Below are 12,686 nucleotides of genomic sequence, written 5' to 3'. Positions count from 1 at the left end.
GTTCAATGCATGAAATGGAATGGGCTGACTGGTACTCTTTCAGCATACATAGGTCAGTGGAATACATGGATAAAAATACACAGAGTGTTGGATGTGTCATGGTCCAGTGGATTGTACGTAGTTCTTTTATTATAGAAGGTCCACAGTCCAAATGCAGCTAGGTCACGTGTCCTGAAGTGAGACACTGCACCCACATTTCTTGTGTAAATGCAGAGTGTACCTGCATTAGGTCAATGCTATATACTGTTGTAAATAATTTTTCTGAGATTTGTTTTGTTTCTTGCCGTGTGTGCTCATATTCAGAACATAGTACAGTAGATATCCAGGCTCTTTTGTTCAAACATGATTAAGTTTCATAATGAATTGGTTGTGTCAACAGTATTTCAGTATGTCTTTTCTCTGATTTGCCATGAAATGTAGGTATACAATCCCTGTATTTTACATGAATAATTCATCTGTGGATGAAGTGTGTAAGTCAGAGGAAAGTAAACTCTTGTGCTGCATCAGTACAGTGTAGTTACTCGTGTATTTACAAGGTTGTGATTGGTCGAATTACTGTGACATAACATTCACTGATTTGTACTTGGTTCAATATCTTGAACTAAACTTCCATCATTCTTTGCACAGGGAATCCCTTGTTAAACAATTCAGAAATCAATTCAGTGTTATCAATACTCCTTATATTTACTTTGACAAGTGGCACATGCTCTTTCACACACTATTTTAGCCAATATACACTCCAAATATCTCGCACTTGGTGAAATGGAACTGCATGTTGGCTCATTATGCATTTGTTGTGCATATAATAATAATCTACATATAGTTCAGTACATTAAGGATCTTGTACTATTTCTAAGGGCTCCACACTAACTTTTTTTACATCTCTTGTGGCCTGTTTGGGCTATTCAAAGTTTTAAATCCAAAATTTTGGTGGCCAAAAAGAAGAAGAAATTTAATGGCCCCAAATGAAGGGATATATGAAAATTCAGTTTGAATTTTAGCTGCCCAATCAGGCCACCAAAAGATATCCTTATGGGAAGTTTGGTGGCCCAACATCAGTTTTTAGTGGCCCCTGGCCACCACTGATGTCCAGCTTATGTAAAACAAAATTTAGTTCAGTGTAGTGTTGGTGTTGCATTGCATTGGGGCTTCTGCACATAAGTGTTGGAAAGTTTGCTGAAATGAAATTTCATGTGTTGCATCCCTAAACAGTCATCTTTTGGCTTCTGTGTGGTGGACATTGTAAAAAATGTATTCTGTTTATTTATTTATAATGCATTTATCTGTTGTTTTACATCATGGTTCCAGCCAATTCAGCACTACCCTCTACATGCGAGCACTCTCATCCAACTTGACTCAGACTACAAGATGTACATCAAGTGTGATCTCTGGTCCATCAGAGCTCAGGTAATACCAAAGCTATGGTGGAATTTGTATTTTCTCTTCTTCATGATGAAATGGAGAACAGAAATTTATAGGTTATTGTATGCTGCGGATGTAAGGAAAGGAGAAAATTATGCCTGATGTTGGTACTTCCCCGCAAGTCTCCCATTGTCCTGGCTATAAATATCCTCTTGAAATGAAATCAGAAACTAGTCTACTTTATCCTTTGTTTCAAAGTATTATGATAAATTGGAAATCAAACATAGCAGTAGGGGACGTGAAATTAAACAGTTCTCATAAAATGGTGATTTTCAATTCACTTTGCTGATGTATTCTGATATTTTTGTATTCACTAAATCAACATGTATATTTTGGTTTAATTTCCCTTTGGATAATAAATAATGATAGACAGCTTTTGTAAAGCGCAAATTACATTTAAGTCTCTGATAAAGTGCTTTTTTTAGAAGCGAGAAAAGACAGATACATGTAAAAGAACACACAAAACAACAGAAAAGGAAAATTATATATCAACCTGAAACACATCATTGAATAATTTACATAACAATGAAAATTATTTTACAAACAAATGAGATTTAAATAGAGACCTGAACTGATCTAGTGATGAACATTCTCTGATATCATTAGGGAGCTGATTCCAAAGATGAGCTACTGAATATCGAAAGGATCGTTGACCTTATGATTTAGTTACTACATGATAAGGTGTTAATAATTGTTTGGTGCTAGATCAAAGTGGTAAGTGGAGAAGAGAAAGTCCACTCTGTTTTCAAGTTGACTTTTTATGAACATTGTTTAATCACATGGAGCGGCGGAAGTCTAAAGTCAAGTCGGACATATTAAAATGAAACAGTTTTTAACGAAGAGTGATGTCTGTGGCTTTTACACAATGCATTTTTTTTTAATGCGGTGAAGATCTCTGCCTACAAATCATTGAGAGATGTTCTCTTTCAGTTTCAATTTGATATGATTTGATTTTTTTTTCCATTTTTCCTTCAAAAGTGTACAAAGTGTAAAAGAAATAGAAATATATACTTTTGAAATAACATCTACAAAAATGTGCGATATCTACATAGAAGTCACAATTATTTTCAAAACATTTTAACTCTTTTATGTCAATCCTTTGAAATGAAAGATTCATTAATACAATTCGTTCCCATTTTAAGAAGAAAAAAATGCAGGAGTCTGCCATCTTTTAAAGTGATATCAGGAACAAACAATATCCTTTGCATTTAAGTATTGCAGAGTTTTGATTTTAATTGAGTAAAGATAACCTCACAAAGGAAGGGATTGTTCAGGATGACATATTGTCATCTATATAGGACATTTTTAATAGCAGTGCTTTAAAAATGCATGTATATTCTTGTGCACTCTATTTTTACTGTGCAGTAGAGGACATATTGATGAAAACGCATCGGCCAATGTGTTAATTCCCCATAGGCTAACTTTGTTAGTGGCCGTGTAATAATACACAGTGTTTTGTCTCATCTGTTGCGCAAGCACTTGTTGAGATTGCAAACGCTTGCTACTGTCCTAGGTGTGCAAACTCTTGTTACAGTTCACAAGTGCGCAAACATCTTGCTACATACGCAAGTGCAAGTTGCTCCTTTTTTAGTGCAGAGTTGAATCTAGTAGAAGTACAGCACATTTTACAGTTTGAGACTTCTCTAGATAATGATTATAGATTATAATAATTATATTGCATGGCTTTAATTCATGAAATACCAGGTAATATTACACTCATCTTCGATTCATGCAACATTGCCCCTAACTCATGCATGATTCCCTGGCATCCCATTCATTGCCATCCAATATAATATCAATATTTCTTAATTTGACATACAAACCCACCATAAAGGTGTGAATAACTGGCATTATTGCCAAATCTAATTACCATGCATGGGGGTTGTGATAAATATACCTTTTCATGGAAACTTGTTCAGCTTGAAAAACCTGAACTTCATTCATTATGCACATGTATTAACTGTATTGAAATTTCTGTCATTATGTTTGTTTGATCAATTTATTTTGCTGTTAAAGTCAACTTTAAAACAAAGTGGCATTTTATTGTGAAGACTGTCGAGCACTCAACCAAAACACTGATTTTGTGCAGTTTAATGTAATTACTGTCTGGCACTCAACTTTTGCACTGATATTTTTTTGTTCTTCCAGTGTCACTATTTTTGCTTCATATCCACTGGATACACTAGATATGTACTGTGACTCATGTTCATGCAACAGAAATTTTCAATTTGAACTTCCTCTCTCATTTCATTTCTCATGTAAAAGTCTAGGTACTCTTTGCACAGACTTGGCGATCAATGGTATCAACAAAGGAGTCATATTATTTAATAGACCATAACCCCCTATTTTCTTGCATTTTAATGGGTTCTATTGTTCAGGCCATGGCTTGAAAATCTCATTTTCACAACCATTGTTCAATTTTTTTCTCTCACATCATACTGTAGATGTTTTGTGTGTGTGTGTTTGTGTGTGTGTGTGTGTGTGTGTGTGTGTGTGTGTGTGTGTGTGAGTGTGTGTGTGTGTGTGTGTGTGTGTGTGTGTTAATTTTGCTCGTCTACAGTGAATATCTCTCTGCATATCATGCTGTACTATGGAATGGAACACAAAGGGAGATAGATGAATAAATAGAAAGAAAGAAAAAAAGAAAGATAGGTAAATAGCTAGAAAGGAAGATGGATAAAAAGGAGAGGAGAAATAATCAACATCTTTTCCAGGGAATATTTAGACCAATTATTTCAGAATGAATTGAAAATAAACAAGGAAAAACTCTGCTGGTAGAATTTGTAATTTGTTCTATTAATCTATAAGATACAATCTCTTAGATTCCATGTATTTTGAATAATTCATTTTGCAATTGCTGTATTGCTCTGATATATCCAGTGCCTGTCCTAAGACAAAATATCTCACATCTGGCATAAACAGATCCAAGTAGTATTAGATGAGCAATCATTCTGTGCTGTATGTACAATGCATGTACAGTATGACTTCGAAAGGGTCAATTATGTCCGAAAAGAGTATTAGTGAAGGGTATTGACCCTTCTTCAACCATCAAAATTTAGATTCCTTTCATAAACTGGTATGTTGTAGAGATAGGTAAAGTCAAACCTTTCATCAGAATGATAAAACTGGAAGCTTATTTATGGTTTGAAGAGAATTAATATAGATTTTCAATGAATATATTTGGACCCCCCCCCCCCAAAAAAAATGCAACCATTATTATCATCCGTACAAACCTCCGTGGGAGCATATTCTCAAGTGATATATGGTGTTAGTTTTTCATTTCTTTAAAAAGTGTTCTCATATGTATTACCATAAGATTTCATACACAATATTGGGGGACATGATTCTGCCACAATGCAAAATTCTATGCCATTTGCCAAAGGGATATTGAACTTTAAAAGGTATGTAGCACTTTTCAGAGTCATCCTAAGTTTGTCTTGACCTTTTTTATGCCCTTTCTCTAGGTAACGTCAAATGAAGAAAGAGAAAACTGGAGGATTCGAATTTTAACTCTTGCAAGGGTGAGTAGCGCAAAATTACATCAGTGAATACAAAGTTTGTTCATGTGAGTGAATGAATCAGTGCCTGGTATTGTTTCTCCTTTGCTTGAAAAAGTTAAGAACTAGCATGCTATACACTGTATCATACATTTTGTACTCATGTTTTGCAGGGTTTTTATTTATTGGGAATTTCATGACCTGTGCTGTTTGCGAATTTAACACACTGATGAAAATATCAACTATAATCCCAACGTGAATGCAATGTACATTAATTCATTTCTCTATTCATTACTGTACTCCACGATCACAAATTAGTCCACTCATGAAATATCGGGAAGTTGCGATGCGTAAAAAATCAGGCTCCCTAAATACAAACTATATGGTATAGGCCTATACAGTATACCATGTGTGTGTGTGTGTGTGTGACAATTCGCACACATATGCACATACACACACAGTGTTGATTGTAATTTGTGACCAAACAAAACAAAACAGCAACAAACTGTATGATAAATGAGACCAAGAAACTGATACAAGATTTACAGTACTCTCCGCCTAATTGGGTACTTTGCTTAATCGGGTAAGAAATATTCTGCCAGACACTAAAGGGCTTTTTACACTTGTAATTTTTTGCTTAGCCCCGGACCAACGGTGGGGCTAAGGGGGGGCCTTAGCCCCACCGTTGGTACGGGACTATCCTTAGCCCACTTTCTGTTTACACTCGTTTTTGCCAAAGTGGGCTAGCCCCACCGATAGTACGGTACTATCTGGCCCTGCAAAATAGCAGGGGTTAGCACCGCAATTGCGGTGCCAAGCAAGTGAGTGTAAACAGAACGAAAAAATAATCCTGGGCTAAGCGACGGAGACGAAGTGCGACCCTCACTGACCAATCAGAAACGAGGTAATCAAGTGCTGCCGGTGCGTGCGTGTATGGTATGGTATTGGTCGAGATGGTGATTCAGCTTTTGACTTTTTGCAAGATACCTAGAAACCACTGTATGACATGTAAATAGAGCATACTATTCTAGGAGGAAATAAAAGTTTATTCGATGAAAATTATTTTGAAATGGCTGAGATATCTAAAAACAAAGTAAAACAAAGCGATCCTAATAAAAGGTGGGTCCCACCGTTTATTAGGATTGCTTTGTTTTGGATATCTTGGCCATTTCAGAACCAATTTTCATCAAATAAACTTTAAATTCCTGTAAGGATTAGGGCTTCATGTACATGATCGTTCATATTTCAGGAGAGGTTTCTCATTATCTTCCAAAAAAGTTAGAAACCTGAAACCTCATCTCAACCAAACCTATACCATCCCTTTAAAGCGGAGACTACTGTACTGTAATGCAATATGAGATGCATGCTGTATATTGGATGATTTTGAACAAATTCGGTAAAGACATTATTGGCTGGTTTCACTTTGCATGTACCCGTAGGATTCATGACAGTAGTCATTTATCTTTACGTTGTACTCTCAGGTTTTCACAATCTTCTAGCTGTATGTGCCAGTGGGAACCAGTTTGTGGCATGAATTGTACACAGCTGGATATCTCTGCTATTGTTTGGTACCTATGCGTGAAAACTTGCTGATTCTCTCAGTAGACTGGGCAGGAAGTACATTGTACATGTAGATCTAGAAGAATATGTTGACACTGAACCTTGACCAAAATGACTGTTGGTTTTGTTTTGTTAGTTTTTTTTTTCCTTTTTTCGGAGGGCACAGTTTAGAAATCAAAGAACTAATATAATTTTCTTTGTGATGAAGTGGGTATGTAGGGTACAATGTAGTTGAAGAAAAAGGTGTCTGTTAACAATATGATCTAACGGTATACTCCTCACTTTATGTAAGCATTTTATGATAATTGTTGAATGGTTTACATAAATACTGGTCAGTGATTGGTCATAATGCAATCACATGACTAACAGTACTGCATTATATTGCCTGCAGTGATGTCACTTCAGGCAATTTAGTTCCAGACTTTGACTGGCTGCTGACATGATGGGGCTAGAATGAAATGATGCTTATATTACTTCAATTTTGTATGTTAAGCATATGATATTTATAGCAAGTATTGCCTTGTCCATTGTGTAATATAATGCTTGACAGTCCCTTGGGAGTTATATTTTCCCCTTGATATGATATTTTCCCGTTGAGACAATATTTTCCCTTAGCACTGTGTGGTTCAGGAAAATTAAATCATGTACTTGTAATGTATCTTGAGGAAAATATAACTCCTGTGGGAATGTGAAGTGTTTATATTATACTGTTTTTACCTCTGAAAAGGCAATATCTGTAGAATATATAATACATGTGGATACACTAACATTCATTTGCATTGTTCCATTGTTCATTGACCCTTTTTTCTTATCATTGCTGCGTGCCTAAGTATGGATTTGTGTGACTCTGCATTCTTTACATTATTACTTTACTGTATTAAAGCTCCATTACAAAGCTTTGTACCCCTCAATTTCAAGAATGGATTTGTATGTGCTGTCTTGATACCAAAGAATAATTTTTATGAAATGTTTTGGTTGATGCCTATTTGAAGGTGTCAGAGAAAAAGATCTGATATGTGAGGGAGGGGAAAACGTGTACGGTATCCCAAGCTTCATTGTACAATGTCCCATATGACATAGAAACTAGCTTGACTCATCAATGTTACTGCTGTGAGTAATTTCCATTAATGCTCCTCCTTGCCATCGTTTGAGGAGAAGGATATTCTATTATCAAATGGTCTGTCAGAAGTACATTCATATACCTGAGAAAACAATCAGCTTAATAGAACTGAAACATGCAGAAATTTCCGTGTTTGCTTGTGTTGCACAATTTTTGGCAGTTTGCTCAAATTCCAAGTAAAACCAATTCACTTACCCCGACTTCTTACAATGTCTAGGTTCATCACTTATTTTCTTTTGCAGCAAATACAATAATTGTTGTTAATTTGACAGGCCATTAAGGAAAGCTCAAATAATCTGTCCTTGAAATATGCATGCTTGCTGTAGATTTTTCCATACATAGATAAACTGTGTGGAAGAAGGAAATGCATGGTATTCATAAACCAGGCTGGTTTTTGACCATGTTCAGGGCAGTGCTGTATACCTTGTTTACCTTCTCTGTCAGGGAGAACCACCTACATGGTACCTGCAGTTACACCCCAGCAGACTGTCCTAGGGTAATTGTACATGGTGAGAAAAGCACACACAATAGAGTTTGTGTCAGGTCACGAATTCCAACACAAACAAACTGTGGCAGTAAGTAGCTGTACACCTCTTCAGGGCTTAATCTGAGGGGTTTACCCCCATGAGACTTGCGCAAGAAGTTGATTTTACTCAAGCTTTTGCTGTGTGTGACTAACAAAACATGTTACAGTGTCTGAAAGACACTGAAGTGAGTCTATTCAATGATCCCCAGCTTCCAATGACATTCCATGTAACAATTATTTCCCATACTCGTCAAACTTGGGATTTTGGCATAAATAGTCAATTAGTATTATGTATCTTACTGTATGAATGTATGTAATAAGTGTATGTTCATAATGCTGTATCCAATGTTCCATGTGTGTATTTTATATGCCTGTATGCAGAAACAGTATTGCTACAGGTACATGTCAAACCCTGATGTGTATGTACATTGTTTTAATGTGGGAAAAGAGACTGCACTGCCAAGTTTTGTAGCCCCATCTCCTTTGTCGTGCTTACAAGATGGACCCTGTTCAGACTGCAAACAGGCATTTGGTGCAATGTGTTTCTAAACACATTCACAAATTAGACTTCTTGCCAGTGTGAAAGTGCTCTTTATGTTATGCATTGGAGGATGTAAATGTACTGTAACTCTCTTTTCTCTAAAAGTGCTCACTTCATAAACCAAAATTAAAGTGAGTATTTTTCATGCTCTTCAAATAGTGCACACCAGATTTCAGTAGATCGACCAACAAGTTTAAAGAGAGATTTTGTGGGCATTTCTTGAATTTTATTTCATTTTAGCATTAGAAAGGATTCAGTTCAAATATGATCTAGCTGATATATAAGAAGTGGCAACTTGAATTGAATACTGTTGAAAAACTGTGCATTCAGCAAAGGTTGAATTTCACTTTCATATTACTTGTGTTAAAACTTGTTGTAATGCCTCACACGGTCATGCTGTATCAGTGTTGACTGGATCCAAACAGGAAGTACAATACAATTGACGTACTCTTTGGTTATGGTTTTGTTTTCGTTTGATTGGTTTCCTGACCCTTTTGAAGTACAGATTGCTTTTGCTTTATGGCAAGACAGAAACTTCTTTGTTTTTAAAGAGCTTATAAAGCCATTACATACATTGTACTACCCAAGTGACCATTCTAAGGTTACGATTATCTGTCTTCCTAGCAACACATTACATTTGTAAAGACGTCACATATAAACCTGCAATTAGCATATTAAATGCCAAGCTAGGAACTGCAATTTAAAGGTAAATGCCCCCGGAAATGTGTTTTTAAAGTACTTTTAAAGAGGCCTAGTACAACTGTAAAGTTATAGTTAGAATGTTAGAATGAGAACAAAGAACTTTAGTAGAATATTTGGAGTTAATTCATCTGCGTATACAGAGAGCCCATGACTGGTTGTGGGAGTTTCTGAAAAGTGAACATAAAAGTACACTTTGCCAAAGACTACGTCTCTTTTAATATTTTATACCGAAGGAAGTGAAAAAAAAAAACACCCAGTGATATGAGCAAGCGCTTTATTTTCTTTCGAATGAAACTTTACCAGTTATCTGGTTACTAAATTTGATTTAAAAAATGTTTGAGTTATCACATTTGATGCAGTGTGACATATCACAAAACATCTTACCATATAAAATTTTGCAATAAAACCTAAAACATAAGGAGATATCTCTATCTTTCTCACTAAACCATAACTGTAAACAATTTTATTATGACTTAATTGTTTACATATTGTATTAAACAATACTTAGCATTAATTATAATGATTAAGATTTTTAGCTCACCTGAGCCAAAGGCTCAAGTGAGCTATTGCGATCGCCCTTCGTCCGGCGTCCGTCGTGCGTCGTGCGTCGTGCGTCGTGCGTCGTCCGTCGTCCGTCGTCCGTCGTCCGTCGTCCGTCGTCCGTCGTCCGTCGTGCGTCGTGCGTAAACTTTTTACATTTTCATCTTCTTCTTGAAAACCCCAAGACCGATTTTCATCAAACTTGGCAGGTAGCATCCCTAGGGGGTTAGGAACTCAATTTGTTAAAATGGGCACCATGCCCCACCCAGGGGGCCCCCAGGGGGGCCCAAACCCCCCAAAATTAAGGAATCTGTAAAAATCTTCTTCTCTAGAACCAGAAGTGATAGAGCTAAGTTAATAATATGAGTTAGTACATTGATGACTGTAGTTTCAAGTTTGTTCATGGCAGAATCAGGGGTGCCCCCCTTGGGACCCAGGGGAGGGGGGTGGGGAAGGGTTCTAATGGGGCCTAAATTGTACATTTTCATCTTCTTCTTGAGAACTCCATGACCCATTTTCACCAAACTTGGCAGGTAGCATCCCTAGGGGGTTAGGAACTCAATTTGTTAAAATGGGCACCATGCCCCACCCAGGGGGCCCCCAGGGGGGCCCAAACCCCCCAAAATTAAGGAATCTGTAAAAATCTTCTTCTCTAGAACCAGAAGTGATAGAGCTAGGTTAATACTATGAGTTAGCACATTGATGACTGTAGTTTCAAGTTTGTTCATGGCAGAATCAGGGGTGCCCCCCTTTGGACCCGGGGGGGGGGGGGGGGGGGGGGTGGGGGTGAGGAGGGGTCCTAATGGGGCCTAAATTGTACATTTTTATCTTCTTCTTGAGAACCCCATGACCCATTTTCACCAAACTTGGCAGGTAGCTACCCTAGGGGGTTAGGATCTCAATTTGTTAAAATGGGCACCATGCCCCGCCCAGGGGGCCCCCAGGGGGCCCAAACCCCCCAAATGAAGGAATCTTTAAAAATCTTCTCTAGAATCAGAAGTTATAGAGCTGAGATAATACTATGAGTGAGTACAGTAATGACTGTAGTTTCAAGTTTGTTCATAGGAGATCCAGGGGTGCCCCTCTTGGGGGTGGGGGGGGGGGGGGGGTGGTTGGAAGGGTCCAAATGGAGGCCTGAATTGTACATTTTCATCTTCTTCCTGAAAACCTCATGATGGATTTTTGTCAAACTTGGCAGGTAGCATCCCTAGGTGGTCAGGATCTCAATTTATCAAACTGGGCACCATGCCCCACCCAGAGGGCCCCAGGGGGCCCCAATTCCCCCAAATTAAGGAATCTTGAAAAAATTGGGCCCTTATTGTACAGTTTCATCTTCCACTTGAGAATGCCTCGTCAAATTTTGATAGAGCTGTGAATAATTTAGATTAGTGACTGCGTGAAAGGTGAACTTGCGATACTCAGGTGAGCGCTAGACCCGCGGGTCTCTTGTTACATTGGTTATTTCTATCCCTTATTTCACATTTAAGAACTATTTTGAAGCACTTAAGGTGGGTTTTTGTTTCATCTGCAAATTGTAAATAATGCCTTTAACGTATCGGTGTCATTTCGAACCCTTCCATAAAATTCCAAGCTTTATTTTTCTTCTTTGTCATGGCAAAATAGATTGAAAACAAGGGTCAACTTCATATCAAGCATTCATTTGGATTAAAAGCAGTCATGTCTGGATAACCATATTTGTATGTGTTAGTTCATGACTTTGATAGCACGTATTGGACAGAATCCAGTTTTATGTTACAGAGTGTATCATAATGTGTTTTTGTACATGGTGAGCTTATCTTGGCCCTGCCTCACTCCATATGTTGTTGATGCACAATCTGTGGGGTGAAAAAAAAGTATAATTAAAACAACAAAAAGCCCACACGCAAAGTCATACTTGCGAAGCAAATTTTCATGCCAAATCTGAAGTCTGCGTCTGTTTGTGAAGGCATCAAGTGTCTCTGCTGTGGTCAACTCTCAGGGACTGTGATTTCAGCGATGTGTGGACGAGAAAAATTGAAGTGAACTTTAAGGCATTTTGTAGCCTTACTGTAGATTACTGCTCCCACAGGTATAACTGGACCTTTAATGTATAGAACTTTGTTCATGCACACAAGTATTCAGGGTTAAGACCGTTTATGTACAGTGTACGTGTACACGTAGCTGAACATCTGTTAGTCCTGATCAAAAAAAAAGATGAGAAGGACTGAAAAATGTTGTGTAGAGATCTGCGGACTGCGGTAGAGCTCTGCTCTTTCTTTGTAAGGCTTTGGAAGGCACTGCAGAGACTTGTGGGTGGAATGTGTCATAACTTTGGATTTGTCATACTTCATTTCCCAACCTGGGAATGAGGCCTACTCCTGTAAGATTATTCTAATAATAAACAGTGAAAGTTGCATGATATGCCCAGCTGCCAACTAACTGTAGAAGTGGATATTTTCGCGTGACAAATTTTTCGCGCTTGAACCGGTAAGAAGAGTTTCACGTGTTTTTAATTCCGTGGAATCAAGACATCATCTACTGGAACATATGGCAAACAAAAATATTTGCGTGCTTTTATTTTCACGCAAGTTTCTGGTTGCGCGAAATGCGCGAAAATTTCAACACCGCAAAAATTTCCACTTTTACAGTAGGGTACATATTTTGTATATGCATGAATTTTTTTTTCTTCGTCAAAAATGAGGTTTTTTGAATATCAAAAAAAAAAATTATTGAAGAAATACACTGTAGCTTGCAAAGTATGATGTGCAATTTCCCTTTTTTTTCTTTTTTTTTTAAAGA

At 37.4% G+C, this 12,686-nt stretch overlaps 1 protein-coding gene across 4 annotated transcripts in view; it reads left to right on the top strand.

Moving 5' to 3' along the window:
- The window catches only part of LOC139745549 (uncharacterized), an 85,050-nt gene that overhangs the window by 29,259 nt on the left and 43,105 nt on the right, over positions 1-12,686 (top strand). For all 4 annotated transcript variants that reach the window (XM_071655941.1, XM_071655944.1, XM_071655942.1 and 1 more), the window contains exons 3-4: positions 1,309-1,407; positions 4,887-4,943. In XM_071655941.1, the coding sequence (XP_071512042.1) occupies positions 1,309-1,407; positions 4,887-4,943 (156 nt within the window). The remainder of the gene's footprint in view (positions 1-1,308; positions 1,408-4,886; positions 4,944-12,686) is intronic.

Source organism: Diadema antillarum, unplaced genomic scaffold, assembly GCF_040938485.1.
Source record: "Diadema antillarum isolate AM-2024a unplaced genomic scaffold, OU_Dant_1.0 seq00001274_RagTag, whole genome shotgun sequence".
NCBI classification, from domain to species: Eukaryota; Metazoa; Echinodermata; class Echinoidea; order Diadematoida; family Diadematidae; genus Diadema; species Diadema antillarum.
Note: the sequence above shows the minus strand (reverse complement) of the source record. Positions and strands in the feature narration are given on the sequence as shown.